This window comes from Onychomys torridus, chromosome 2 (genome assembly GCF_903995425.1).
Source record: "Onychomys torridus chromosome 2, mOncTor1.1, whole genome shotgun sequence".
NCBI classification, from domain to species: domain Eukaryota; kingdom Metazoa; phylum Chordata; class Mammalia; order Rodentia; family Cricetidae; genus Onychomys; species Onychomys torridus.
The window spans coordinates 130,261,937-130,287,577 of NC_050444.1; the positions used below are offsets into that span (position 1 = coordinate 130,261,937).

General features: G+C 42.7%; 1 protein-coding gene across 2 annotated transcripts; it reads left to right on the plus strand.

Annotated features, from left to right (window-relative positions):
* Positions 1-1,367: 1,367 nt before the first annotated feature.
* Positions 1,368-25,329, plus strand: Atpaf1 (ATP synthase mitochondrial F1 complex assembly factor 1). Of its 2 annotated transcripts, none has more exons than XM_036178862.1 (9): positions 1,368-1,881; positions 4,682-4,790; positions 7,312-7,362; positions 7,979-8,041; positions 12,630-12,680; positions 13,867-13,914; positions 15,697-15,792; positions 18,014-18,121; positions 19,645-19,712. In XM_036178862.1, exons 1-9 carry the CDS (start codon positions 1,556-1,558, stop codon positions 19,654-19,656), a joined length of 864 nt encoding a protein of 287 aa, XP_036034755.1. In that variant the 5' UTR covers positions 1,368-1,555; the 3' UTR covers positions 19,657-19,712. The 2 variants fall into 2 exon arrangements, with proteins under 2 accessions (XP_036034755.1, XP_036034754.1); XM_036178861.1 differs by lacking the exon at positions 19,645-19,712 and adding an exon at positions 23,698-25,329 and having other exon boundaries at positions 1,371-1,881.
* The last annotated feature ends 312 nt before the right edge of the window (positions 25,330-25,641 follow it).

Below are 25,641 nucleotides of genomic sequence, written 5' to 3' on the forward strand. Positions count from 1 at the left end.
GGAGGCATGGTAGCAGGCGGATGGGGCAAGAAGCTGAGAGATCACATCCTTATCTGCATGCAGGAACAGAAAGCAATAACTGGAAGTGAGGCAAGCCTCCAAACTCTTAAAGCCTGCCCCCTGTGACATATTTCCACCAGCAAGGCTCCACCTCCTAAAGGGTCACAGCCTCCCCCAACAGGGAACCAAGTAAGTGTTCAAATACCTGAGTCTATGGGAGACATTTCTCCCTCGAACTACCACAGACCTAAAGCGTTAGATAACGATAACTTCTGTAAAAGGTAGAGCGAGGTAACAGGGTGAAGTAGAGTAAAAATGGACTCTAAAGAGGGATGAGGGGGATATGGCTCAGCAGGTTAAAGGCACTTGCCATGTGAGCCTGGTGACTGTGTTGGATCCTTGGAACCCACAGAAAGAAGGAAGGAGAGAACCTACTCCACAGACTGTCTTCTCACTGCCGCACAATTGCCTCCCCAAACCTCAACACACATAATATGTTTGTTTTTGTTTTTGTTTTTAATGGTGGGAAGGTTCATCAAGAGAGGTATCTCTGAAGTGCCAAGATTTGAACTGAGTTGTAGGTGATGAGGAGGCAGTATCTGAGCAGAGGAAACAACACGTGCAAGAAGCCTGACCCAGGAATTCTGAGCCAGATACAGGCGAGCAAAGTGAGACTTTCATAATCACCCACTGTGTTGTTCCAGCATTTGGGAGTCTGATGTCTAATGACAGGCTGCATTGAACAGTTTGGAGGCTCTGTTCCTGCCTCAGGAGAGGTTCCTATCAACTGAGGCCCAGATAAGGACTTCCATGGGACTGCCCTCACACAGGGTACACTCATGATGGCAGCAGGTGAGACGGAGATGATGTCATTGTCCCTAAGCTCATATCTGGTTCAGCAGGTGAAGAAGATGGTGGCATTTTAGTTGGGAGTAGGGGGCACCAACGCATTCTAAGGATGAAAAAAGAGCCTGAATAAAGATTTGCCAAGACAATTCCTAGTGTCTCTGAGAGTAGTTCAATTACATGCCAGGAACCAGAAGGAACCCAGACTTCAGAGGCAACGCGTTTTAAAAAGAGCTCAGCTCTTATGTGGAACTTGGTATTTAAACGATTCGCAGCCAGTTTAGCTTTCCCATCAGTAAAATGAGGGTAATACCTACTTCATAGGTATTATGAAGGCCAATAGGACCTTCTGCAAATAGACACCAAAAAAAGACGCTTCAGCTGTGATGTTCAAACATCCTTTGCTGCTAAAGGAACTGTTACAGCTAGTGCCAAGTAAATTTAGAAAAGGGGCAAGCCCAGTGAGAACCCGAAGATCCAAGTCAGCTTTCCAGAAGCTTGGCGCGCAGAGGCTGCTGGTCCCGGGAGGGAGGACGTGAATCCCGGCAGACTCCCAGGAGGAGACGCACCACTACACCCACAGAGCCGGTGGGCAGAGACAAGAGCCACCAACCCTTAGCCTCACCGTCCCTTATCCACTTTGGCATCCGGAACCTTGAGCGCGCGGAACCTCGGTGGCGGAGCATCGGCGTCGCGGACCTTGAAGGCGATGGAGCAGGCGCGCGGGCCGGGGGCCGAGGCTGACGCTCCAGAGGAGGAGGAGGGGGAGGCGCGGGCGGCCATGGCGGCCGTGGTGTCAGCTGCGGGGGGAGCGTGCCCCGCAGTCCTGCAGGTGGCCGGCCTCTACCGGGGGCTGTGTGCAGTGCGCAGCCGCGCCCTGGGGTTGGGGTTCGTGTCACCAGCACAGCTACGCGTGTTCCCGGTACGCCGGGGCACCGGCCTGCCTTCGGGGGGAGCAGACGGTAGCGGGGTCAGCGAGCTGGAAGCTAACCCCTTCTACGACCGCTACCGGGACAAGATCCAGCAGCTGCGCAGGTGCGGGCCTGACCGGCTGGGGGTTGGGGGTTGGGACTCGCGGCGCGGGCAGAGCTTCCGGCATTAGGACTACACTACCCTGCTTGGTGGACTTGTACTGTCCCCGCTATACCAGTGGTTTGTTTCTAAGTTAAGAGAGGCCAGGTCACTTGCCTAAGGTGGTCTCTGCAGAGCCTTTGGATCTTCCCACAGTTTGTGCTTAGTTCTCAAAACGCTCAGGTGAACTCTTTAAAGCCCGTATGAGGAAGACCGCTCCAAGAGTTGTCCCCTATGTAGAAATGTGGAAATGAAGCCTTCAGAAAAAGGCACTTGGTTTGCTCAAGGTCACAAGTTGAATCAGCAGATGCCCAGCCAGGAGATCAGGTTCCTAGGCTCCCAGCCTAGGGCCCTGACTGCATGGAATGAGAAAAATACTGCAAAGTCTAACAGCGTTACATTTGGATCGCCCGTTGAACCCTTTCATTAAGGTAATGGAGGCGGTCTGGAGAGAGGTAGAGGCTTGCTGGAGGTCACAGGGTTGGTTAGGATTTGTCAGACAGAAACCAGGCTTCCTAATGTTTCAGCTCCCAGAAGGTAAAACCTAGAGATGGAGGGGGTGTGCCTTAGTGGAAGAGCACTTGCTTACTATGCACAGGGCCTTGAGTCCCATCTCCAGCACTGAAGGGGATAAGTGGGGTAGGGTCATGGCTGTTAAGGTAGGTAGGTATAGTGGGTACCTTGTTCCAGGTGGAAGAGTTGATGGTCAAAAATGGAAAGGGGTTTTGAGAGCTTGGTGGTATAGGAAGGCAATTATGAAAGGAAACAGACATTAAGGGCTGTGAATTCTCTGCGTTTTGTCACATTTTAATTCCACTCGCTTAATTTCGTCTTCTTTTTCACCGGGACATCATCATCATCCTCTAACTAGTGTTCACCAGTTCTAGTCTTGGAACCCTCTACTTTACCATGAACATAATGATCTCTCACACTTTTTGAAGCAATGGTGGAACAAATGAATGGGTACTTTTCTCTCCTTCAAACATTAGATATTCTCAAATATTTGTCTTTGTTTTGTTTTTTTTGAGACAGGGTTTCTCTGTGTAGTTTTGGTACCTATCCTGGATCTTGCTCTGTAGACCAGGCTGGCCTCGAACTCACAGAGATCTGCCTGGCTCTGCCTCCCGAGTGCTGGGATTAAAGGCATGCGCCACCGCCCAGCTAATATTTGTCATTTTAAAATAGTTTTTTGACCTACAGTTCTCTCCACCCATTTCTCTATGATCCCTTTTACCCACAAGCATCTCCAAAGAGATGCCTACTTGCACTCTGAATACTTAGCAGTTCCATGCACTTTCTCTAGAGCCCATAATGAGGACGGTTTCTTTCCTTCCTCTAGGTCATTCCCACCAATATTTATACATGTTGATATTTCAGAAAGTGTCCCATTGAATTCTGCACAATGTCCAAACTGCTTAGTGTTCCACAGAGAGCTTTCACACCCTAGTTCCTGCCAGTCTGTCTAGCCTGATCTAGTATCAACACTTCAAATAGTATGGTCTAGATCTAGCTCTAAAATAATTGGAGGGAGAAGTGTTGCAAATATGGGAAACAACAACACAGTCAAAAGTACAGTCATGAAACCCCCTCCATCCTTTAGGGAAATTTGAGCACATTTTTGTTATAATTATCAGTCGTGCTCATGTACATATTTACATATCTCCAACTAGATAGTAAGTTTCAAGTAAAGACAGTGTCTTAGCTGTTTTCTGTGTCCCTGGAGCCTAGGAAGAGCTCTGCTGTCCAGTGTGCCCCTGTGCTTCTATGCAATAACTGTGGCAAGCTCAGGTATATCTGTGGCTGCTAGCCAGGCTTACCCAGTCCTTCCATCTACTTAGTAATGAAAACGGTGACATTTGATGTCATATCCAAATGGAATAGGGGGTACCCTATAATGTCTTGACTATGAAGGTCTACCAAAAGGTTAAACAAGATGTCTTTGTCTCCTTACCCATGGTGTTGTATGTCTCCCAACCAAGTAGCTGGAATAATGTTTTCATCTCAGCATACAAAGCCAAACATCTCATGGTCAGCTACACATTCTGACGTATTCCTAATAATGATGACAGCCCCAGCCTAGTTTTCAAGCCAGAAGAGCATCCCTATTTTAAGATAAAAGATTAATTTCTGATGTTCTATCTGTAGGTTCTTTGGAGGATAAGTCAGGGAGACACTTGGGTACTAACTCTTCTCCCAAAGCACCTACTTGGAGCCCAGGATTGAGGGTGGGGATAGAGGGAGACACCACCAATTAGATATATTCAGGTAAAAGCATAACACCTAGTAGGCATGCTACAGGATTCCTGCCTGCAGAACTGACCCAACAATATCACTTCAAAGTATTCTTTATCTTGAGTAGCCTAATACCTATAGTGTTTTAAGTACCTGAGAAACCAAGCCCTGCATCACCTGGGAATAACTTGCAAGAGATAAGAAATGTACTGATCCCTTGAGGCCTAACCGTAGTTGACCAGCTGGCTTTGCTTTCCACTTCTTGACTTCCAGGCTTATTCCCAGTTCTTAACAACTGAAAGCAAACCCTACACCCTCATAATGCCGGTGTCCTTTTTTTTTTTTTTTCTTTTTTTTTTCTTTTTTTTCCAGGGCTGAGGACCAAACCCAGGGCCTTGTACTTGCTAGGCAAGCGCTCTACCACTGAGCTAAATCCCCAACCCTGCCTGTGTCCTTTCTTTGTGGACATGGCCTATGATGCCTTGTTATTTCAAAATCCAGAAAGTTTACCCTTTGATTTACCTTTGGTCAGGTCTGACCCAGCTGCCTTTGAGTCCCGCCTGGAGAAACGCAGTGAGTTTCGGAAGCAACCAGTGGGGCACTCCAAACAAAGTGATTTTATCAAATGTGTGGAGCAGAAGGTAAGGCCTACCTGGTCCTTTTTGTGTGTATTATAAGCTTATTAGCATTCCTCCCAGCCCTTACCCTTGAAGTGATCTCATTGATGGATGAGATGGTGGTAACCTGAACATCTGATCTTTACTCATTCTCCATCAATAAATGTATGTCCTATTCTTTCTGGGCAAGATCCTGTAGTCATAATGGAATGGAAAGATGGTCCCAGCTCACAGGGAATGCAGTCTAGTGATCAAATCAGTGTACACATGGCACTGGGCTATAGGAAGTAGGGAAATGTTTACAGTGGAGGTCCAGGGTTTAAAGACTGGGTCTCACCGTCTCACTGGCTGGCTTTGAACTCACATAGATTCTCTTGTGTAGATGTAACCGTCTTGTTAAATAAGAAACACAGAGCCAACTGAGAGTCAAAAGCCAAGAGGTCAGAGCAATAGCTGAGAGCTGAAAACCTTACCCTTCACTGCTTCTGCTGTCTTTCCTCTCCGCAGGAGAGCTACTTCCTGTGTCCTGTCTATATAGACTTTCTGTTCTGCCTTCTCATTGGTTGTAAACCCAGCCACATGACCTCCTCATCACTGCCTGTCTGTACAGACCTCCAGGTTTTCTATGGTTGGTATTGAGATTAAAGGCGTGTGTCGCCATGTTGGCTGTATCCTTGAACACACAGAGATCCTGCCTAGCTCTGCCTCCCAAGTGCTGGGATTAAACGTGAACATCACCACTGCCCAGCTTCTGCTATGGCTTGCTCTGACCCCAAGGCAACATTATTAATATACAAATAAAATCACATTTCAGTACAAATACAATATCACTATACTCTTGTCTCTGCTTTCTGGGAGCTGGAATTAAAGTCGTGCACCACCACACCCAGCAAGATTTTTTTTTTTTTATTATTTGTTGTTATGTATAGTGTGTATGCATGCATGCAAGTATGTGCACATGACTGCAGAGGCAATTGAGTTTAAGAAGTAGAGATAAGGTAACTTACCTGCTAAGAAGCCGGGCCCTGGATCCACATGCCAGGAACTGAATCAGAGCTTTCAGCTGCTAGCTAGGTAATTATGGACAAATTATATAAGTTCTCTAAGCCTCAGCTTTGCCTATTTGTGAATTCAAAATAGTAATAATACCTACCTCACAGAATCAGACTAAAGACTGAATGAACTGGTATCATCAGCTCAGTCCCTGGCCTTAAAAAGAACTTAATATATCATTAGTCACTGTGATCCTTGAGCAGTCAAAGCTGGAGAAAGCATGTGGGTACTTATGTGTATAATAACCTAGGACAAGGCTTTCCGAACTCTTTGACCATAACCCACAGTAGGAAATATATTTACATTGCTGCTTAGACTACACATATATGTTACAGCATACACATTTTTTATGGGCTAGTGATATGTAATACTGTAATAATTCCTTTTCTATCTTTAGGCTGGTTCTCATCCTGTAAACCAGTCTCCTCTGGAACTTATTAATAACTCTCAAGCTCTCAGTCATCCTCCCACCTCATGTGTTCAGATTGCAGGTGTGAGCCATCATGCCTGGGGAGTGCATTCTTATTTTTCATTTTCCAAAACATTGTGATGACAATCCACTGATTTTGCAACATATAATTTGAAAACTTCCAAGCTGGGAAATTCATGGAGCGAGTTCAGCAGAGACTTTGGCTAGGTTGGAACCACTTTCTGGCCCTTTCAGAGAGGAAGTGTATCATTTGTTACCTTGTTTCTGTAACAGAAACAACCTTAATGAGGGAGGATTGATTTGGTTTCAGACATGTCAGTACATCATGTCAAATACCCTAGTGACATCTTCCTCCAGATAAGCCCCACATCCTACCTTTCATCACTTCCCAATATCATAATAGTATAAATCCAGCAAAAGATTAATCTATTCATGAGGTCAGGGCCCTCATGACCCACTCATCACAGACTTAGCCAGAGGTACACTTTATACATCCCCCAGACACCTTTCAATCCAGTCAGTGTAATAGGAACATTAACCATCACAAGAAGTCTAATTACTAGAGAAACTGAGAACTCAACAGGACTCTAGCGTGCTGACACCTACCACTAGAAGTGCTATCAGAAATGATCAGTTCTAGAAAATACATCTCTCCATTTCCCACCTGATCTGCGGCTGGTGTGGAATAGGGCAGAGCACCAAGCACAGAAAGTCCAAAAAGAACAAATTGGGAAGGAATCCTTCATGTTCCTTCACACTCCTTCACAGTGGCAGGTGTAGAATGAACTTCCTGTAAGGGGATTCAGTGATTACTAACAAACTCTCTTTCTTATCTCTGCATCTCAGCATCTTAGCAGAAGAAAAATTGTCAATAAACAGTAACTTTTAGAATAGCAAGTTCAGTATTGTAAAGAGCACATAGAAGTGAATTCTCAGCTACAGAATTACTTGGTGAGATTGACAACTTCCATGACTTGGTTTTCTTTTTTTTCTTCTTTCTTTCTTTTTTTTTTTTTAATGAGGAAAGTATAGTTTAATAGCCTGTCTCATCATGTATTTCAGACAGATGCCTCAGGGAAACTGCCTGTGAGCAAAGGATTCACTAAGGACAAGGTAGGTTTCTAATTAAATATAGAAATCCAAGTCTGAAGTCATATGGGACATCTATAATAAGAGGCTGCGAATTTGAACATATTTATTGTGCTCAGTGATCTTTTTTGTATAAGGTGGTTTTTTTCCAAAAGTAGAGATGAGAAATATTTCTCTAGATTTTTGTGTCCTTGACATGACCCCCAGCTTCAGTTTGGGTCCAAGGATGCTACAAGAAATTTGAAGGAAATGGAGTGCACTCCTTTCTATAGGAAGTAACTTTCAAAATCAAAGCATCATATGTAGTCTGTACTTGATCGTGCAGCTGGGAGCTCCCTGGTAGAACAGCAGCCAGGGTTTCTCCTTTTCTACCAGCTGCAAAGGGCTGCAGGACTCACTGGTGAGACTCAGGCATTGCGGAGTGCTTGATGACCTAATAGATACTCCCCAGGAATAGAACTGGGAAGGTCTGTGTGGGAGCGGAGACTCACGTTCTCTGAGCATGTGAGTGTCGAATGCTTATTCTGTACCTACTAAGGTCTGCTTCACTGGGCTGACATTCTATTCTACAAGGCTTTAGACAGAATTCAGCTGGGGTTGTTGTTAATTGTGAATGTTAATTGCTATTTCTTCTTTCAAGACTCTCAGTTCAATCTTTAACATTGAGATGGTGAAAGACAAAACTGCAGAGGAAATAAAACAGGTAATGAATGAAAATGAGTAGGTATACTCCCGGAAAGTGAACCAAGTCTGAGACCAGAAAGGGTCATACATTTTTCTGACACCTTTTTCTATCCCAAATGAAAAATAGTCATAAGGGACAAAAGTGATGAGTCACATAAATAACAGGGACACGAGAAACGTGTCTTTCTTTGTCTTGCTTTGATATGGCTAATCCACTTAGGTTTACCCTCCTTTTGATCCCCGTTGCCCATGTGCTATTTTAAATCCTCAGAGCTCGTACCCGCATCACTGCACTACCCTTCCAAGTAGGCTCCTGGTGAGGTGCGGCAGGCAGTGGTGAGCATAGCTGTGCTGCAAGGAGCTTCCCTGCCCCCCACTTTACGTCAGCCTAGCTGAGCATGCTTAAGGGTCTACTTGCCTCGCAGAGAAAGAAGATAGTGTGCTGCTTAGAACAGAGGCTTTCAAAACAAGCTGCCGTTTCGTTTAAGTCCTAGCTCTGCCACTCTGCCTCATTGGACCAGACAAGTTAAATTTCCAGGGCCTCAGTTTCCCCGCTGCGAAGTGATAACAACTGTACACCTACTTCTTGAGCTATTTGAGAATGAAATGAATTGACATTTGTGAGGCAGTCCTGGCACACAGTAAGTGCTATAGCTATATTTTAAAATAAGTGAAAAAATACTAGGTTGGGAACTTGTTTGCAGATAGCCAGTGACAACCCCTCCCTAGCCCTATATTCACTTCCTCAGCACTGTGACCTAAAGACCTTCTCTAGAAGCGTCTGAATATCTCCCTTGAAAGCACTCATGGTCTCTCCTGCCTGTTTGATCATTCCATACCTTCATTTGCATTGCTAGGTTGTTTGTTTGCTTTTTGGGGTTTTTTTTTCCCCCTTGAGGCAAGGTTTCTCTGTGTAACCCTGGCTGTCCTGGAACTCACTCTGTAGACCAGGCTGGCTTCAAACTCAGAGATCCGCCTGCCTCTGCCTCCTGAGTGCTGGGATTAAAGGCGAGCACCACCACAGCCTGGTGTTCGTTATTTTTTTATACCTATAATTCTTTTCTCTCTAGCCTGTATGAAACTATTTGAGCATTCTTTATACTTCCATGAGTTATATTTTAGGTGTATGTGCTAATTAACAATGCAGTAATAAAAGGGATAATAGAAATAGGCAGGCATTATGCTTGTTGCTTCACTGCTATTTTTTCATTAAATTCTAATGTTCACCCTAGGAAGATTGTTATTCCCAATTTAAAGATATGAGGTTAAAAAATAAATATTTATGCAAAGCAATGTTCTTAACATTGGCAATTATAAATTACAAATTTAAAAAAATCAATCACTTCTAAAAATATTGAAGATTTTTTTTTGTTTTTCAAGACGGGGTTTCTCTGTGTAGCTTTGTGCCTTTCCTGGAACTTGCCTTGTAGACCATGCTAGCCTCGAACTCACAGAGATCCACCTGCCTCTGCCTCCTGAGTGCTGGGATTAAAGGCGTGTGCCACCAACGCCCGGCTTGAAGATTCTTTACATCTTACAATATCAAATTCTAGCCAAGATTCAGTTCTTTGATAAAAAATAAGCACATCCCTCTCAATAGTATGTAATTATATGTATGTGAAAGAATATTTATTTATGATTTATTATGAGTAAATGTTGGATTTGTATACCTATATTATATTGCATATTCCCATATTCAAGTTTCTCAGGCAAAAAGAAAGTTGTAAGTGGAAAAACTTTAAGATGCCCCAGTATAAGCCAGATTCCCTCCCTTTGCAACCTCCCCCTCGCCCCCAGACCCAGCAGTACTGGGAATTGAACCAAGACCTCATGCATGGTAAGCAAGTGCTCTGCCACCAAGCTATACCCCAGCATCACAGTCACCTGACACTGTGGGACTGCAGGGCATTGGGGACAGCACAGGCAGATATCCTGCCTACAGAGGGCTTGCAGACCAGTAGAGGAGATGCATTCAAATGCTAATGACCATATTATAGACTAGCATGTTTGTGTTAATTTTCTATTACAGTAAAACACTAGGACCAAAAGCAACTTGGGAGGAAAGGGTTTATTTCAGCTTACAGTCTGTAGTCTGTCATTCAGGGAGGTCAGGGAGGGAACTCAAAACGGCAGTAACCTAGAGACAGGAGGTATTGCATTGGCCATGGAAAAGTGCTGCCCATAGGCTTGCTCAGCCTGTTTTCTTATATGTCTCAAGACCACCTGCTGTGGGATGGCACAATCCACAATAGGCTGGGTCCTTCCACATCAATCATTAATTAAGAAAATGCTGGAGGGTTGGCTCAGCAGTTCAGAGCATTTATTGCTCTTGCAGAGGACCCAGGTTTGATTCCCATGGTGGCTCATAACCATCTATAATTCCAGTTCTAGGGGATCCAACACTCTCTTCTGACTTCCTTAGGAGCCAGGCACAAACACAGTACACATACATGTATGCAGGCACAATGGGTCATATACATAAAATAAAATAACTTTTAATTAAGAAATACACCATAGACTTGTCCACAGGCCAGTCTGGTGGAAGCATTTTCTCAACTAAGGCTCCCTGTCCCCAAGTGACTCTTTCTTCTGTCAACTTGACATAAAACTACCCAGCACAATCTTTAGAGAGAGAAGTGCACAGATATTTCATAGGAAAACTTGTGACTGAAATGATGAAGGAAACTACATGGGGAGAAAAGCATAGAAGCGTAGCCTTGGGTGTTAGGAAGAAGGTGGGGAAGGAAGTCAGAGATGGGAAAGAAAGGTTTCCAGTCAGGACCAATAACGGGAAACGCCACGGGGAAGATAAAGATAATAGGAGTAAAAGTGCAAGCAGGGGACACGACGTGCTGAGGGGTAATGTCGCATATGAACTACATCTGTGGAACATAGTGTAAAGACATATTCCTAAGAAAGGTAGGAAGACACCAAAACAATTCTTTTAGGTTTATGAAACGGGACATTTCCTCTTCCCTGTTTTCTAATTTTGTACTATGTAAACCTGTTCACTACCTTTGGGTATTTGCATCCTGAAAGTCAGCTGTCCCCTCTGTGTTCTTGGATGCCGGAGAGAGAGAGGACTTGTGACTGCTCTGTACTCTAGTAGGCCCCAGACCAGCAGGCCCTGTCTGCTCCTGACATGGAGGACTTTCCGGAAGCAGAATTGTAAGAGCTGCCTAGAATATAGCAATAGAAGCTAACATGGTTTTTAGAGTCTGCTCTGCCAGTCTCAGAGTTAGTTCTGTAAGCGCAGTCAGTCTTCATGACAGGCCTGTGAGGTTGGTGTCACTGCTGTTTTACTGATGTTATTTAAGAAGTTTCAGTGATTTGCCCAAGGTGGAACAGCTAGTTAATTACCAGGGCTAGGATATGTACTCCAGGCCACTGACTCCAGACCTTAAACTCTGCATAGTTCATATCCTTACTCTCTGAGAAGGCCTGCAGTTGGCTGAGGTGGTATGGGTTTTGGGAGGGGATAAAGAACCTGTGAAAAACCTAACCACCAACAAGATAGATCCTGAGAACAGTTATTTCAGAAGTCACAGAGGCAATTTCTTTGACAGTTTTTTTAATGTTATTACTATTTTTTTATGTGTATAGGTGTTTTACCTGCATGTATGTCTGTGCACCATCTGCATGCAGTACCTGTGGAGGCCAGAAGAGTGTCAGATCCCCTGAAAGTTACAGATGGTTGTGAGCTGCCATATGGACAGTAGAAATTGAACCTGGGTTCTCTGCAAGAGCAGCCAGTGCTCTTAACTGCTGAGCCATCTCTCCATCCCCTTTATTATCTGCAGTTGTCTGTTTGTATGGGAATATGTGCACATGAATGCAGGAGCCTGCAGAGACCAGAGGTGTGGGATCCCACTGGCCTCCTGGCCCTGGACTCAAGCAGTCATGAGCTGCCTGGTAGATACTAAGAGCCAAACTCAGGTTCTCTTAAAGAGCAGGAGATGCTGTCAGCCAATGACCCATCTCTCCAGCCCCCAGAGTTTATTATTAAGGGGTACAGTTTGGGGGCTGGAGAGGTGACCCAGAAGTGAGAAGCCCTTTCTGCTCTTTCAGAGTACTTGTGTTCAGTTTCCAACACCCACATCAGATGGCTCATAACTGCCTTGAATTCCAGCTCCATGGGATCCAACACCCCTTCTGGCCTCCAAGAGCATCTAAAGAGTGCTATATACACAGACATATACATTTAAAAAATGAATCTTAGGAAGACAGTTTTAGAGAATTTAATCACGTTAGAGTCTAATCATTAAAAAAAGCATGTGTTATTAATTTTTGTTTTGTTTTGTTTTGTTTTTTTGAGACAGGGTTTCTTTGTGTAGCTTTGCGCCTTTCCTGGTACTCGCTTGGTAGGCCAGGCTGGCCCCGAACTCATAGAGATCCGCCTGGCTCTGCCTCCCAAGTGCTGGGATTAAAGGGTGCGCCACCCCCGCCCGGCTAAATTTTTTATCATCATAGACTAGTTATAGAAATGTTGCAGTGGAGCTTTCCTCCCTGCTATCAGATAGAAGAATACTCTGAGAATGAAAGCTCTCACTATGTCTTGGCAGACTTGAAGGATGACCCATATGTCACAGATACTTTATTTATTGCAGATCTGGCAGCAGTACTTTTCAGCGAAAGACACAGTCTACGCAGTTATTCCCGTAAGTATTTGCAGGGGCGGAGGAAGTGCTGTGGCGTGAGGTCGGCTCTCTGTCCCTCTCAAGCAGTTGCCTTTACTTTTCCTGTGTTTACGACATCTTGAGAACCTAGACTTTACAGCTCGCAGGGTTTTTATTATGCCCTAAGCACCAGAGATTGGAAGCTCCATATGGTTTATTTATCACTTTTGCTTTCCCTCTTTCTGGTTTAGAAATGTTTCCAAGGCTCTAACCAGGGAGGCTAGTGTAAGTTCATGTTTCTGAGTGATTTCCAGATGCATTTTATTGCCTTTCATTTTCCAGCCAGACTGCTGGGATTCAGGACACTACCTCCAGCGTGGCTTTCTCTCCTTCTTGTCTGTAAATGGTAGATGCTGAGCTGCCCTGGAGCTCCTCCTTGGTCTTTCTACAGCTTTTCCCCTTAGCAAGTGGCATTTTCTTGGTTTTACCTTCTTGAAATTGTCTTAGAAGTGATCACTGGCCATTGCCTTACCATTAAGGTCTATGACTAAGACAGGATACAGCTGTCTTATAAGATTATAGCTTACTCTAGACCAGGCATGGTGGTGCATACCTTTGATCCCAGTGCTTGAGAGATAGAAGCAGAAGCAGGCAGGTCTCTGAGTTCAAGACCAGCCTTGTCTATATAGCAAGTGAAAAAAAGAAAAAGATTATATCTTACCTTAAAGTACACTGAAGAAAAGTTATGTTCTCGACTTATATAAGTATAAGATTAAGGAGGAAAAATGCATACAGAAGGAAAAGCCAGGCCTTTTGGTTATGAAGAAATCCCTATCCTTTGTTTTTTAACCTCTTACACATAAATATTCTTACCTTCACGAACTCCACAGGCTAAACAGTCTGTACTTGTCACTGTGTTTTAGACCATTCACACCAAGTCACTGTTTGAACAGGCCTTCTCAAGTCTCCCTTGGATTCACCTGGCTCCTTGGAGACTTGGAAGCATCAGAACACTTCATCTTCACACATAATTTGTAGCAATGAGCAGCAAAGCATGCATCTGGTTTTTCCTGTCTTTTTCTCATAAGAGTGATTTGTAAATGATAGAACTTAAAAGCCTGTTTCAGCCATAATATAATTCTAGAATTCAGTTTTGGAAAATTCAGTTCATTGTGACTTTTCATGTTTTCCTATTTGTGAGCTAATTTTATTCTTTTCTAATTTGCAGGAAGAGAAGTTTGATTTGATCTGGAACCGGGCTCAGTCCTGCCCAACTGTAAGTCTGTGGTAATCATTTATGTGGTAATTATAAGAAATGCTTATAAGCGCTACCAAATAGTTGATTTCAAACCAGTCCTTCTCATAATATAATGCTCTATTAACAAAGGTGCCCACTTGTTAATTGTACTGATAAGTGGTATTTTCTTCCTTATAAATGGCGTTTTAGCTCTCTACCACGTAGGCCTTTCTGATATGGGTCTGAATCTATCAGTGAATATACGTATGAAAAGGCACCGAAGAGCCTAGTCAGTGATGCACGCCTTTAATTCTGTTCATCCTAGTCTACCTAGCAAGTTCCAGGCCAGAAAGACCCTGCCCCGCCGAGTGGTGGTGGCGCACGCCTTTAATCCCAGCACTTGGGAGGCAGAGGCAGGTGGATCTCTGAGTTTGAGATGAGCCTGGTCTACAGAGTGAGTTCCAGGACAGGCTCCAAAGCTACACAGAGAAACCCTGTCTCGAAGAAAAAAAGAAAGAAAGACCCTGCCTAAATGAATGAATGATACTAGAAGGTACCTAAAATCTTAATCTTTGCAGCCTCCTTTAGGTTCCTGTATTAGAATTTTCTTTACCATTTTATTCATACTATTCTGATAATATGTGCCAAAAATAGATTATTATTTTGTTACTGAAATGGTGAACTCTTCAGGGAAAGGAAATGGATAGCTGATGTGTGTTGTAGGAGTTTAGCAGAATCACTGTAGCTAGTTAGATATTAGAATGAACAACCATTTTTGAGAAGTACTTTGACCTTGAAGAATCCTTGTGGAAAACAGTGATTGTTTCCCATGATTTGTAGAACTGTTTTACTGAAGGGACATTGCAGCATCCCATGACTTGGTTACAAGACGCCTCAGGCATACCTGAGGCTCTTGTATTATTTATTGTGTATTGCAAACAATATATAATAAAGGACTAGTCATGAGGGCATGTGATGCTCTCCTTTAGTAAGACATGTAAATTAGATTAAGGACCTTGGTATGAGGTATACCTTTGTGTAACTATCAATAAACATGCCTTTGTACTGCTGTTCAGGGTTCAGTCCATCAGAAGAGGCTGAACCTTGCTGCTGCCACATAGGCCTTAAAATTTCATCTTCGAGTGCCTTCTTTCTTCAACTGACCCATGCTCCATTGTGCATCTTGACAGATGTGACAGCCAACTTGTCAGCAATGGTTGCTAGGGTTTTTCTCATACATTGCTTGTAGAAAATAAAGCATACCTAAGTAAATTGGAAACATATATCATGTCTGTGTGTTGGGTGGCAATATTACTAAATGTCAGCTCTCCTCAAATTTCATCTCTGATGCTTTCCTTCTTAGATGGGTTGAGAAATGTGCTGTGTTTGTTATGCTATCACATAATTAATTCCATAATTTAAAGAGTTTTTAAAGTCAAACATTGTGGGATAGGGATATAAGTCAGTTGGTAGGTTACTTCACCCAGATGCACAAAACCCCAGGTTCAATCACCAGCACCCCATTGACTGGGTATGGTGGCACATACTTAATCCAAGTGCTTGAGAGAGAAGGGCAGGAGAATCAAGAGTCAGGTCATGCTTGGCTGTGTATGAGTTTGAGGCCAGCCTGGGATCCATGAAAAATTGTCTTTTACAAAAAAGGGAGGAGGCAGAGAAAAGAAGGAAGAAGGAAGGAAGGAGGGAGGGAAGGAAGGGAAAATTAAAAAGTCAAACATTGAAGAAATAGAGTGGTACAAGTGATTAGACATTGAAGAATGACTTCATTTATCCATCTATCTGCTTGTTTTTCTGTTCCCCCAGTTTCTTTGTGCACTACCAAGAAGAGATGGTTATGAGTTCTTTGTAGGACAATGGACGGGTACTGAACTCCACTTCACTGCACTTATAAACATTCAGGTAGGTAACATATGCCCTGCAAAACACAGGGTAGGAAAGGAAAAAACATAGAGGTCCCTAGACCTCTATGGCATAGATTGCATGTGCCTCCTTAATAGACATGGATAAGTCAAAATGTTATCTTCTTAACCCAAGCTGTAAGCCCATTGAAGGCTCCATGTCTTACCTGTGTTTATTAACCAAGATAGCTTCTTCCACACTGTTAGATCAATCGTTTTCACTTATAAACTTTAGTTTGCTTTCTTTTCTTTCTTTGTTTTATTCCCAAATTATTTATTAGAGTACAAAATATAGCTCAAAATATATTTGAAGCCCTTTAAAAAAGAAGTTAGTATTTTTAGTTCACAATAACTAGGATTGGCATTCTATATTTGGAGCTCACATCTGGTAAAAAAAAAAAAAATCAAAATCATGTATTGTTTTGACTTTAACATTGAGGCAGATGGCACAAAATAGAATCTGGAGCATGTTTTTACATTGCTGTTTGATAATTTGTTGAGTATATGCTGTATTAACATTTGATAGATATTATGCAATGGGTATTTTATATTTGTCATTTAATATTCTCAAATGAAGTGGTTACTGTTATTATTTCTATTTATAGAGAAGAGAGTGAGCTTAGGGAAGTTTGTATTACTACATAATAAACTATGTTGAGTCCTGGTTGTCTGGCTCCAAAGTCTATAAACTTAAGTATTTACCATTGTCTTAAGAATTCTGCTGGGTCCTATAGATCTGTGAGAAAAGGAAAGAAAGAAGGAAGGCATTCACAGAGAAGTATATGAGAAAGTATATGATAGAGCTCATACCTAAGTAGAAGAGAAAGAGCCAAATGCAGAGTAGATGTTAATTCTAAATGGGATTGGAAAGGGATACAGAGGGATCCTCACATTGTATCTCTTTCCTTGTTTGCTTTCTGTTGCTGTGATAAAACACCATTCCAGAGGCAACTTATGGAAGAGAGAGTTTATTTGGGCTTACAATTCCAGAGGGAGACTTCCATAATGGCTGGGGAGGCCTGATAGCAAGTGGCCAAAGCCAGAAGCTGAGAGATCACTCTTCAGCCACTAATGTAAAGCACAGAGCAAACTGGAAATGGGTGAAGCTATAAACTCTCACAGCCTCCCTCTGCCCCCTAGATGTACTTCCTCCAGCAAGGCTCCACCTCCTAAAGGTTCCATATCTTTTCCAAAATAGTGCCACCAACTGGGGAGCAAGAGTTCAAATACCTGAGCCTTGGGGAGACATTTTTCATTAAACTCCTGGAGTCTCTAATGCTTTCTTTCTTAACATGGATCGAGAAGTGTATGTCTGTTGGTGATATTATCATGTATGTATTTCATAACTTAAACTCTCAGAAAATCCTTCAGAAACATAATGACCAAAATAATTGCTATATTAATATATTGTGTAGTATACACAGTATATTGTATAGTGGTATGTTATATAGTATCCTAATATATTGTGGCCAGAATGATCGGTATATTAGAAGTGTACATGAGGGAGATAAGAGGATGAACTGTTAAGAGTGCCTTAGCAATAGTTATGTACTATAATTAAAGGGTGCTTGCTGAAGCTTTAGAGATGAAGCCCAGGGATCTGTTTTGAATGTAGCTATTTTCTTTCATACTTCGGAAAGGCATTTAAATGCAGCTTCTCTTCCTAGACTAGACTTGAAGTCTGGTGACCTCACTGATCATTCTTCGTGAAGTTACACAATTCCCTTTTTTCTCCTTCCTGCCTCAACAGATAATAGTTTAAAGCCACACAGTAGAAATCTGGCTTGTGCACAGACTGCAGTGCTTGCTAGATCTTAAGAGAGCTCCGCCTTCAGAGCCGCCATAGGTAGTAGGGGACTACACTAGTCCATAGAAGTGGCCATTACACAGACGTGTCGCTTTCTTTAGAACTTGACTTGGTAGCTGCCTATACCGTTTTGTTTTTAAGTGTATGACCACAGTGAAGGATTCACTGCCTTTGTAAACATTCTCTGGGAAAAAAGCCAGATCTTTTCCAATTGAAGACACAAATAACACCATGAAAACTGTCAGTCCACCATGCCTTTGCAGGCCTGACCTTGCCCCTACATATCAATCCTCTAACTCACTAGCCACCCAAAGGGCTATTAAGAGTTAGACTTTCCTCCAGACTCTGTTGCTTTGAAACTGCAGTTTGCTATGGTGGTACCTTATTGAGCTTTGATAAGTGTTCCTCCGTGCAGACCCGAGGGGATGCAGCAGCCAGCCAGCTGATTTTATATCACTATCCTGAACTTAAGGAAGAAAAGGGCATAGTGCTGATGACAGCAGAAATGGATTCCACATTTATGGTAAGAATCTTCATTTTCCTCTTTGGGTTTACCTAGTATTCCTACAGGTATTAACTCTTGCCAATGCCTCGGGTCTAGATTAGGGAAAGATAACTTTGTGTATTTTGTTTCTTATGGTTGAAAATAATTTTGTCTTGCTTACATGCATCTAAGTTGAAGTGCAGTTATTCACAGATAAATAGATGGTTTCATTTGTCAGTGCTGGCTTGTTTCATTTTACTTTGTGTGTGTGTGTGTGTGTGTGTGTGTGTGTGTGTGTGTGTGTGTGTACACGTGCGCACATAGGGAGGCCAGAGTTGGCATCTAGAGTCTTCCTGCCCACCTAATTCATTGAGGCAGGTTCCCCCAACTGAACACAGGGCTCCCTGACTCTGATGTCTAGATAGTCAGCTTGCTCCTCTCTCCCTACCATCTGAGTGTTGGAATTACAAGCAAGCCACTGCACCCGCCAGGCCTTGTACTGCAGATACTGGGGAATCTGATCTCCAGCACTCACACTAGTACTGGAAGCGCCATACCCACTGTGCCATCTCTCCATGTATTAAGAGCAGTGTCTTAGCTAGGGTTCCCATTGCTGTGAAGAGACACCAGGATCACAGCAACTCTTATAAAGGAAAACATTTAATTGAGGTGGCTGGCTTACAACTTCAGAGGGTCAGTCCATTATCATCATGGTAGGGAGCATGATGGCATGCAGGCAGATGTGGTTCTGGAGCTCACAGTCCTTACATCTTGACTCAGAAGCAACAGGAAGTAGACTGTCACATTGAGGGAAGCTTGAAGTGTGTGTGTGTGTGTGTGTGTGTGTGTGTGTGTGTGTGTGTGTGTGCGCGCGCGCGCGCGCATTGTGGGTATGGGGCACATGCCAGGATGCATGTATGAAAGTCAAAGGACAGTTTCCGGAAGCCCATTCTTCTTCTACCATCTAGGTTCCAGGGGTCAAACTCAGGTCATCAAACTCGCAGCAAGCACCTTAACCCACTGAGCCATCTCTCTGGCCCTGAAGATGGGTTATATTATTTTCTTTGAGACAGGGACTCATATGTAGCCCTAGCTGGCCTGGAACCCAGTAAGTAGACCAGGCTGGCCTCACTCACAAGGATCCACCTGTGCACTGCCATGCCTGACGCTGAAGGTAGTCTTGCATTCCCATTTGATCACAAATTGTCCCTGCCCTCACGCTTTGGGAGCTAAATTCCCATTTAAACTGATATGAGGTCATTTGTAGTCATTATTCTCATTTAATGCAGAATATTATGCATTTTATTAAGGAAGCGTGAATGTGTTTGATTATGGGTCATAATACACAGTTATATATTATCTTCACCTATACTTTTTTAAATCCAGTAATACCAAAACCAAGACACATGTGGCCCTGGAGAGTTCAAGTAAGATTATGGACACATAGGGGACTTCTGAAGTGTAGGATGAGCTCAAATAGTTGTGTCTTTATCTTCCTCTACACTGTTCGTGGGTGTGTAACATTCACCATTGGCTTTCCTTTTCTCTTTTTCCATTCCCAGTTGTGTTACTAGGCTAGAACGTCAACCACATGCCCATAACTAACGATGCCCACTGTGTTTCCCTGTGCATTCAGGTAACAGAGACAGTTTTATGTCTATCTAATGCCTGCTTGTTTCCATTGCATTTGTCTGACAGAGATTGTTTAGGATGCCCTCAGAACACTGGGCACTTCAAAGCCTCTTCCTCCATTACCACACCCATTTATATTTCCTCTTTGCCTTTACCAGATACGTAGAGAGAAATAAGTGATTCCAGCCAGCTACTGTCTCAAAGTAACAGTAGACTCCAGGTCTGGAGCACAGTGGGGACTCTGCTTCCCTGACTGTTATTCCTAATCTACGCAGTCTTATTTCTCCTGTTTTTCTTTCCTCCTAAACTGTTTCTGTATCACATTCAACTGGATCCAGAATCCTATTTATAAATATATATTTACCATCAATTGAGATAAAGCTGCAGAAAAATAGTTTTGAGAAGACCACACTTTTAGACTGTTAAATCTGAGGTACCTATTAGTTATCCATGTAATGTAGACAGATACATGAGCTGGTGTTCAGAAAAGTGGCCCAGCTGTAGTATGTGGGTTGTCTTTAAAGCTGTGGATTGGATGAAATACCAAGAAAATAAATGAGGATGCAGAAGAGAAAAGATATAAGAACTAAGTCCTAGAGAGATGAAGAAACGTCACAAAGAAAATTCATAAAACCAGTTGTGATACAGGGAGATTAAGATAGCAGAAGGCCTAGAAGCAAAGGTAAAATGTTCTAGCAGCAGGGAGTTTATTTAGCCAACTTTAACTTGCTTATAGGACAAATGAAATAGACTGAAAATTTATTAAACTTTATAGACATAAAAATACTTGGGGACTTTTAAGAACAGTTTCAGAGGAATGGTATGATTATAAATAACCATGATTAAATTTAAGAACAATGGGAAGAGAGATTAGGGAAGAAAGAATAGAGTATTGGATGGAGGAAAAGTGGGAACAAGGATGTCTTTTATTTTTAAATAGTGAATAAATAGATGGAAAAGTGTGGTAGGGAAAATATTAATCATACAGGAGAAGGAAAAGAGTAACATTCTGGGTAGACAAATCTGGAAATGAGGGTTTGTTCTTTGCCAGGATTATATTAACTGAGAGAAGTCAAGATACAAGGACATGTAATATAGTTAAATGGATAGTTACTAGCAGCTCGTGGAAGTTCTTGCCAGATTTTTTTTTTTTTTTTTTAATGAAAAGAAAGGCTTTGAGCTTAGAGTAAACATGAAAGCATAGAGTTAGATATTTGAGTCAAAAACAGACAGTATGCCAGCCATGGTGGCACACATCTTTAATCCCAGCACTTGGGAGGCAGAGGTAGGTGGATCTAAATATCAAGTCAAGGACTACATAAAGAAACCCTGTCTGAAAAAGCCAAAAAGAAAAAGGAAGTTTTACTTCCATATTACTTAAGTCTACTTTAGTTCTGTAACAGAGTTGAGTAGTTTGAGACTCTAGGGCCCCCAGAGCCTAAAATGTTTACTCTTTATAGAAAGTGTTTGCAAACCACAGTCTAGGGAAATGGAAAAGAGAGTTTGTGTAGGTACCGGCACGGAGAGGATGTCAGATTTAACTAGTCCAGTCATGTGGTGTAATGATATCATTGAGAGGCCAAGACGCTTAGGACGCAAAGAGATGCCTACACTTACTGCCCCGCGACCAGAGCTGGGTAAAGAGGGAAGCGAGGAGGCAGATGCACTGGGGACTGGACTTGAGCTGCAGACTGTTGAGTTTGGAGGGAACTAGGAAGGTGAAAATAACAAAGTGCACGTTTCAGACTGAGATTTGGAGAGGATATCATTACTGATGGCAAAGAAATAGAAAGAAATATGACACACAGGCTTACTGTATTTTTTTATCTCTAGCCAAACACGGTGTCTGGCTATGTTTCAGTGAATCCTAGAGGTCAGAGGAAACTGATTCTTTTTTTTACCACTTCACGCTGGTAGGCTCAAACTGATGCAGTTTTAGCATCATTAAGGTCTTGGAGGGTCGGGTTTTTTGTTTGGGGGGCCTTTTTTTTTTTTAAGCTTTATAACATTTGACAATATACCAGACAATATTCATTTGCCTTGTATAAACCACATTAACTTTGAGATCCCAGTATACTTGGCTCGGCAGATAAAGGCACCCATCACCAAGCCTAATGACCTGAGTTTAGTCCCCCAGGACCCACATGGTAGAAGAAAAGAACTAACTCTTGGAACTTGTTCTCTGACCTTCATTGGGTGAGCCGTGGCATACCTGCTCACATACACACATCGTAAATTAATAAGTAAAAATGTAATTTTAAGAGATTTACTTCATTATTTTTAATTATGTGTACATATGTAGGTCTAAGTGTGTGTGAGTGTGTACATGTGAGTGTAAGTGCCCTCAGAGGCCAGAAGCATTGGATATCCCTAGAGCTGGAGTTATAGGTGGTTTGAGCCACTCAACATGGATGCTGGAAATTGAACTCAAGTCCTCTGCAAAAGTAATACATGCTCTAAACCACTGAGCCGCCTCTCCAGCCCCAACTTAAAAAAATAAAAGGCTTAAATGAATGCTTTCTAGAAAGAAGTGCAGCACACAGAGACAGCAGCACAGCCTGTGGTATTTATAAATTCATCTCCATCATCTATAGCTAGACACAGCATACTTATCTTTCTTTCAGCGCCAAGCATTTAACTTCGACCTTGCAGTTGTTAAAGCAAGTGCCCTACCACTGAGTGAGGTCCAGGTCCACACAGCATACTTCAGGCAGTCATTTTTTAAGTGACTTTTTTCCATATTTGAGGGTAGTGCTTTTGACAGTGTAAACACAGTAACAATAGATAAATATTTCTGGCCAGCTAGAATATTTAGAAAACAATAGTTATTTTAGTTAATTGCTTTTCCTTTCATTTTATATACTATTATTGTATGTGTATATACATGTATGATGGAGAGAGGTTGTAACCACAGCACATGTGTGTGAAGATCAGAAGAGAACTCTGTGGAGTCAGTTCCCTCCATTCATCTTTATTTGGGCTCCCAGAATCAAGCGCAGGTCTGAGGCAAGGGCCTTTACCTAATAAGCCATCACAGCCCTCAGTTATTCTTCCATGAGGTTGTGAGGATGTTGCCCATGCATTCCCCTCTATGCCCACCTGTCATGTAATATGCTCCCCATTTCTTGACAATGCACTCTGTACCTTGGAATTGGTTATAAGTGGTTGCATAGCAAATTGTCCCACAGTTTCTATGGGACAAGAACTCGGGAGCAGCTTAGCTGGGTGATCCTGGCTCAGCCTTATGAGGTTGCTGCCAAGATGTTGCTAGGAATGCAGTCATCTGAAGATTGGCTGGGCTTTAGGACCCACTTTTTTCCTGAACACATTGGCTTTTCTATAGGACTACTTGAATGTCTTCTTGATATGACAGCTTTCCCCAGAACAGGTGATTCAAGACATGTTCTTTTATGTCCCAGTTGTTAGAAGTAACTCATTAAGTACAGCCTCACACTAGGCATGGAGGTTGGACTCTACCAAAGGAGGGAGGACCCTGAAAATGTGGACATTTTATCACCATCACAACTGGCTTTGGTTCTGTTTTCCAGACTGGAGTACTATCTATATCAGGTTGTATTAAAGAGTGTCTAATTAGTCAAAACTTAGTACTTGCAAACTGTTTCTTAGAGCTGGATAAGTCTTGCCCCTCTTCCTCAGATGGATATAATGGTTATTTAAGAACTAAATAAAAAGAGAAATTATGAACACATGAACTAACTTGCTTAGCAAACATGTCACTGTGTATAGGAACATACAAATAAGTTACGCTGTCTGTATCTTTGAGGAATTTATATTAGAGAATACAGACCAAAATTGACAAATATAAGTGATGACAATGGTGAACAAGAAGAAGAAACATCTAACCAAGATGAGAAGTCAGGGAGCCAGAGCAGCTTTCCAGGACCAGTGCCTGCACCACCAACTCCAGCAAAGTGCTGTGGTCCCGTGCAGGAAGGTGCCTCACTACTCTCATTGCCTTGCAGAATGTTGCTGAGGCGCAGTGCATCGCCAATCAGGTTCAACTCTTCTACGCCACTGATCGGAAGGAGATCTTTGGGCTAGTAGAGACCTTTAACTTCAGACCAAATGAGTTCAAATATATGTCTGTCATCGCTGAATTGGAGCAAAGTGGACTTGGAGCAGAACTGAAATGTGCCCAGAACCAAGATAAGACCTAGAGATATCTGGATTGGCCCTTCACAGAGTCCGCTCAATCCTGGATAGCCTGAAGCCCACCCACACCCTTGACCTCCAGAGCTCAACATCTGCAAGAAGCAGTCTGTAAAGAGTTGTCGTATATGCTTATTCCAAGAAGTGATTGTGGGCACAAGCCCTAATACTTGATATTCAGGAACGAAGATATACAAATATTCTGATAATTACCTCTCAGCATAAGGGTTCCTTTCATGTGTTTCTGGGCATTTAAACAAGAAATATTCAGGGATCTGCAATACTACTGGCTGGTCTTATTCAGTGTGACAGTGAAGCTGCATTCTGGCCATTTTGACTTATTATCTCCCAGTTACATGTCTTCATAAACCTGTAGCAATAAGCTTGAGGATTTTAGAAATGTCAGCTTTATGTATTCTTTCCATGCACCAATGAGCTGGCTAAAAACATCACCCAAAAATCCTGGCCAGACTCAATACAACCAGCTATTCTCCTGAAAATAAAGACTTCTAGATGCCTCTCCAGAGTTGCCTTCAGTGTAACTCAGCGAACTGCAGACATAGTTAAATACATTGATACAATGCCAACATCACTGTTAAACAGTTGCTTATGGCCCTACTCCCTGAACTCTGCCTGTGAGAAGCTGATGAATCAGTTCAGTGTAAATATAACCTTTCAGTAAGGAGATCATTCCAGATTTGCACGATTAAAAAAAGTATTCTATGAAAATGTGGGTGGAAGCAAACGCTCCCAGATTGAGTGTGGGGAGTGTAGCAATAAAGTCTGGTTTTCAGTCTTTGTTACACAAAATCGTGGAAACTAAGCTGTGCACTGTTGGCATCAGTGCTGTGGGTTAATTTTATCAGAACTCATCTTGGGGCTCAGTGATTTCTTGAAATGCCACAAATAAACAACTTATTCTCCACTAGAAGCAGATGTATCATTCTGTAGCTCCATGTTCATTGGTGAGAAAGAATGGTGGGTCCATACCAGCCTTATGAACTCAAAGCCCCAGGTGTTCCCAGTATTAGTGCTGGTCCCTGTACCACACCGCTCATTTGATTTAATAGGCTCCACCTTAATCTGCCATCTGTCTGATATTAGATGCCACCAAACATGGTGAATAGATATTTAAGTAGTATTTTCAGTTTATGTGTATATGTTCCTCATTACAGACTTTTTTTTAAGGTGGGCCTCTCTCAAAGCTTTTTAAGTAGGTGTGGTGGTTTGAATAAGATTGGCCCCCACAGGTTCATATAGTTGAATGCCTAGTCACCAGGGAACAGAACCATTTGAAAGGATTAGAAGGATTAGGAGGTGTGGCCCTGCTGGAGGAAGTGTGTCACTAGCAGCAAACTTTGAGGTTTTAAAAAGTTCATGCCAAGCCCAGAATCTCCCCCTCTGCCTCCCCCACCCACCCGTATGCAGGTCAGGATGTAACTCTCAGCTACTGCTCCAGTGTCATTCCTGCCTGCCGCCATGCACTCTGCCATGATGATGATGGACTGAGCCTCTGAAACTGTAAGCAAACCCCCAATTAAATGTTTTCTTTTGTAAAAGTCGCCTTGGTCATGGTGTCTCTTCACAACAAGAGAACAGTAACTAAGACAGTAGGGCTGGCCATCCCATTATTTCTGGATAGAGAAACAGAGTGTTTATTTAACCTGGAGAAGCTGTTCTGTGCTGTCAGTTTCTCTAAAGGTGGAGTTGTTCTCTGATGCAGCTTCTAGACCTGCTGTGGTCCCAGTAGTCCACAT

Bases quoted from the DNA above. Each gene is read 5' to 3' on its own strand.
- Atpaf1 (XM_036178861.1), top strand. From the start codon at position 1,556: ATGGAGCAGGCGCGCGGGCCGGGGGCCGAGGCTGACGCTCCAGAGGAG. The intron at 4,791-7,311 runs GTAAGGCCTACC...CATGTATTTCAG, and splicing joins TCAAATGTGTGGAGCAGAAG to ACAGATGCCTCAGGGAAACT. The intron at 12,681-13,866 runs GTAAGTATTTGC...TCTAATTTGCAG, and splicing joins CAGTCTACGCAGTTATTCCC to GAAGAGAAGTTTGATTTGAT.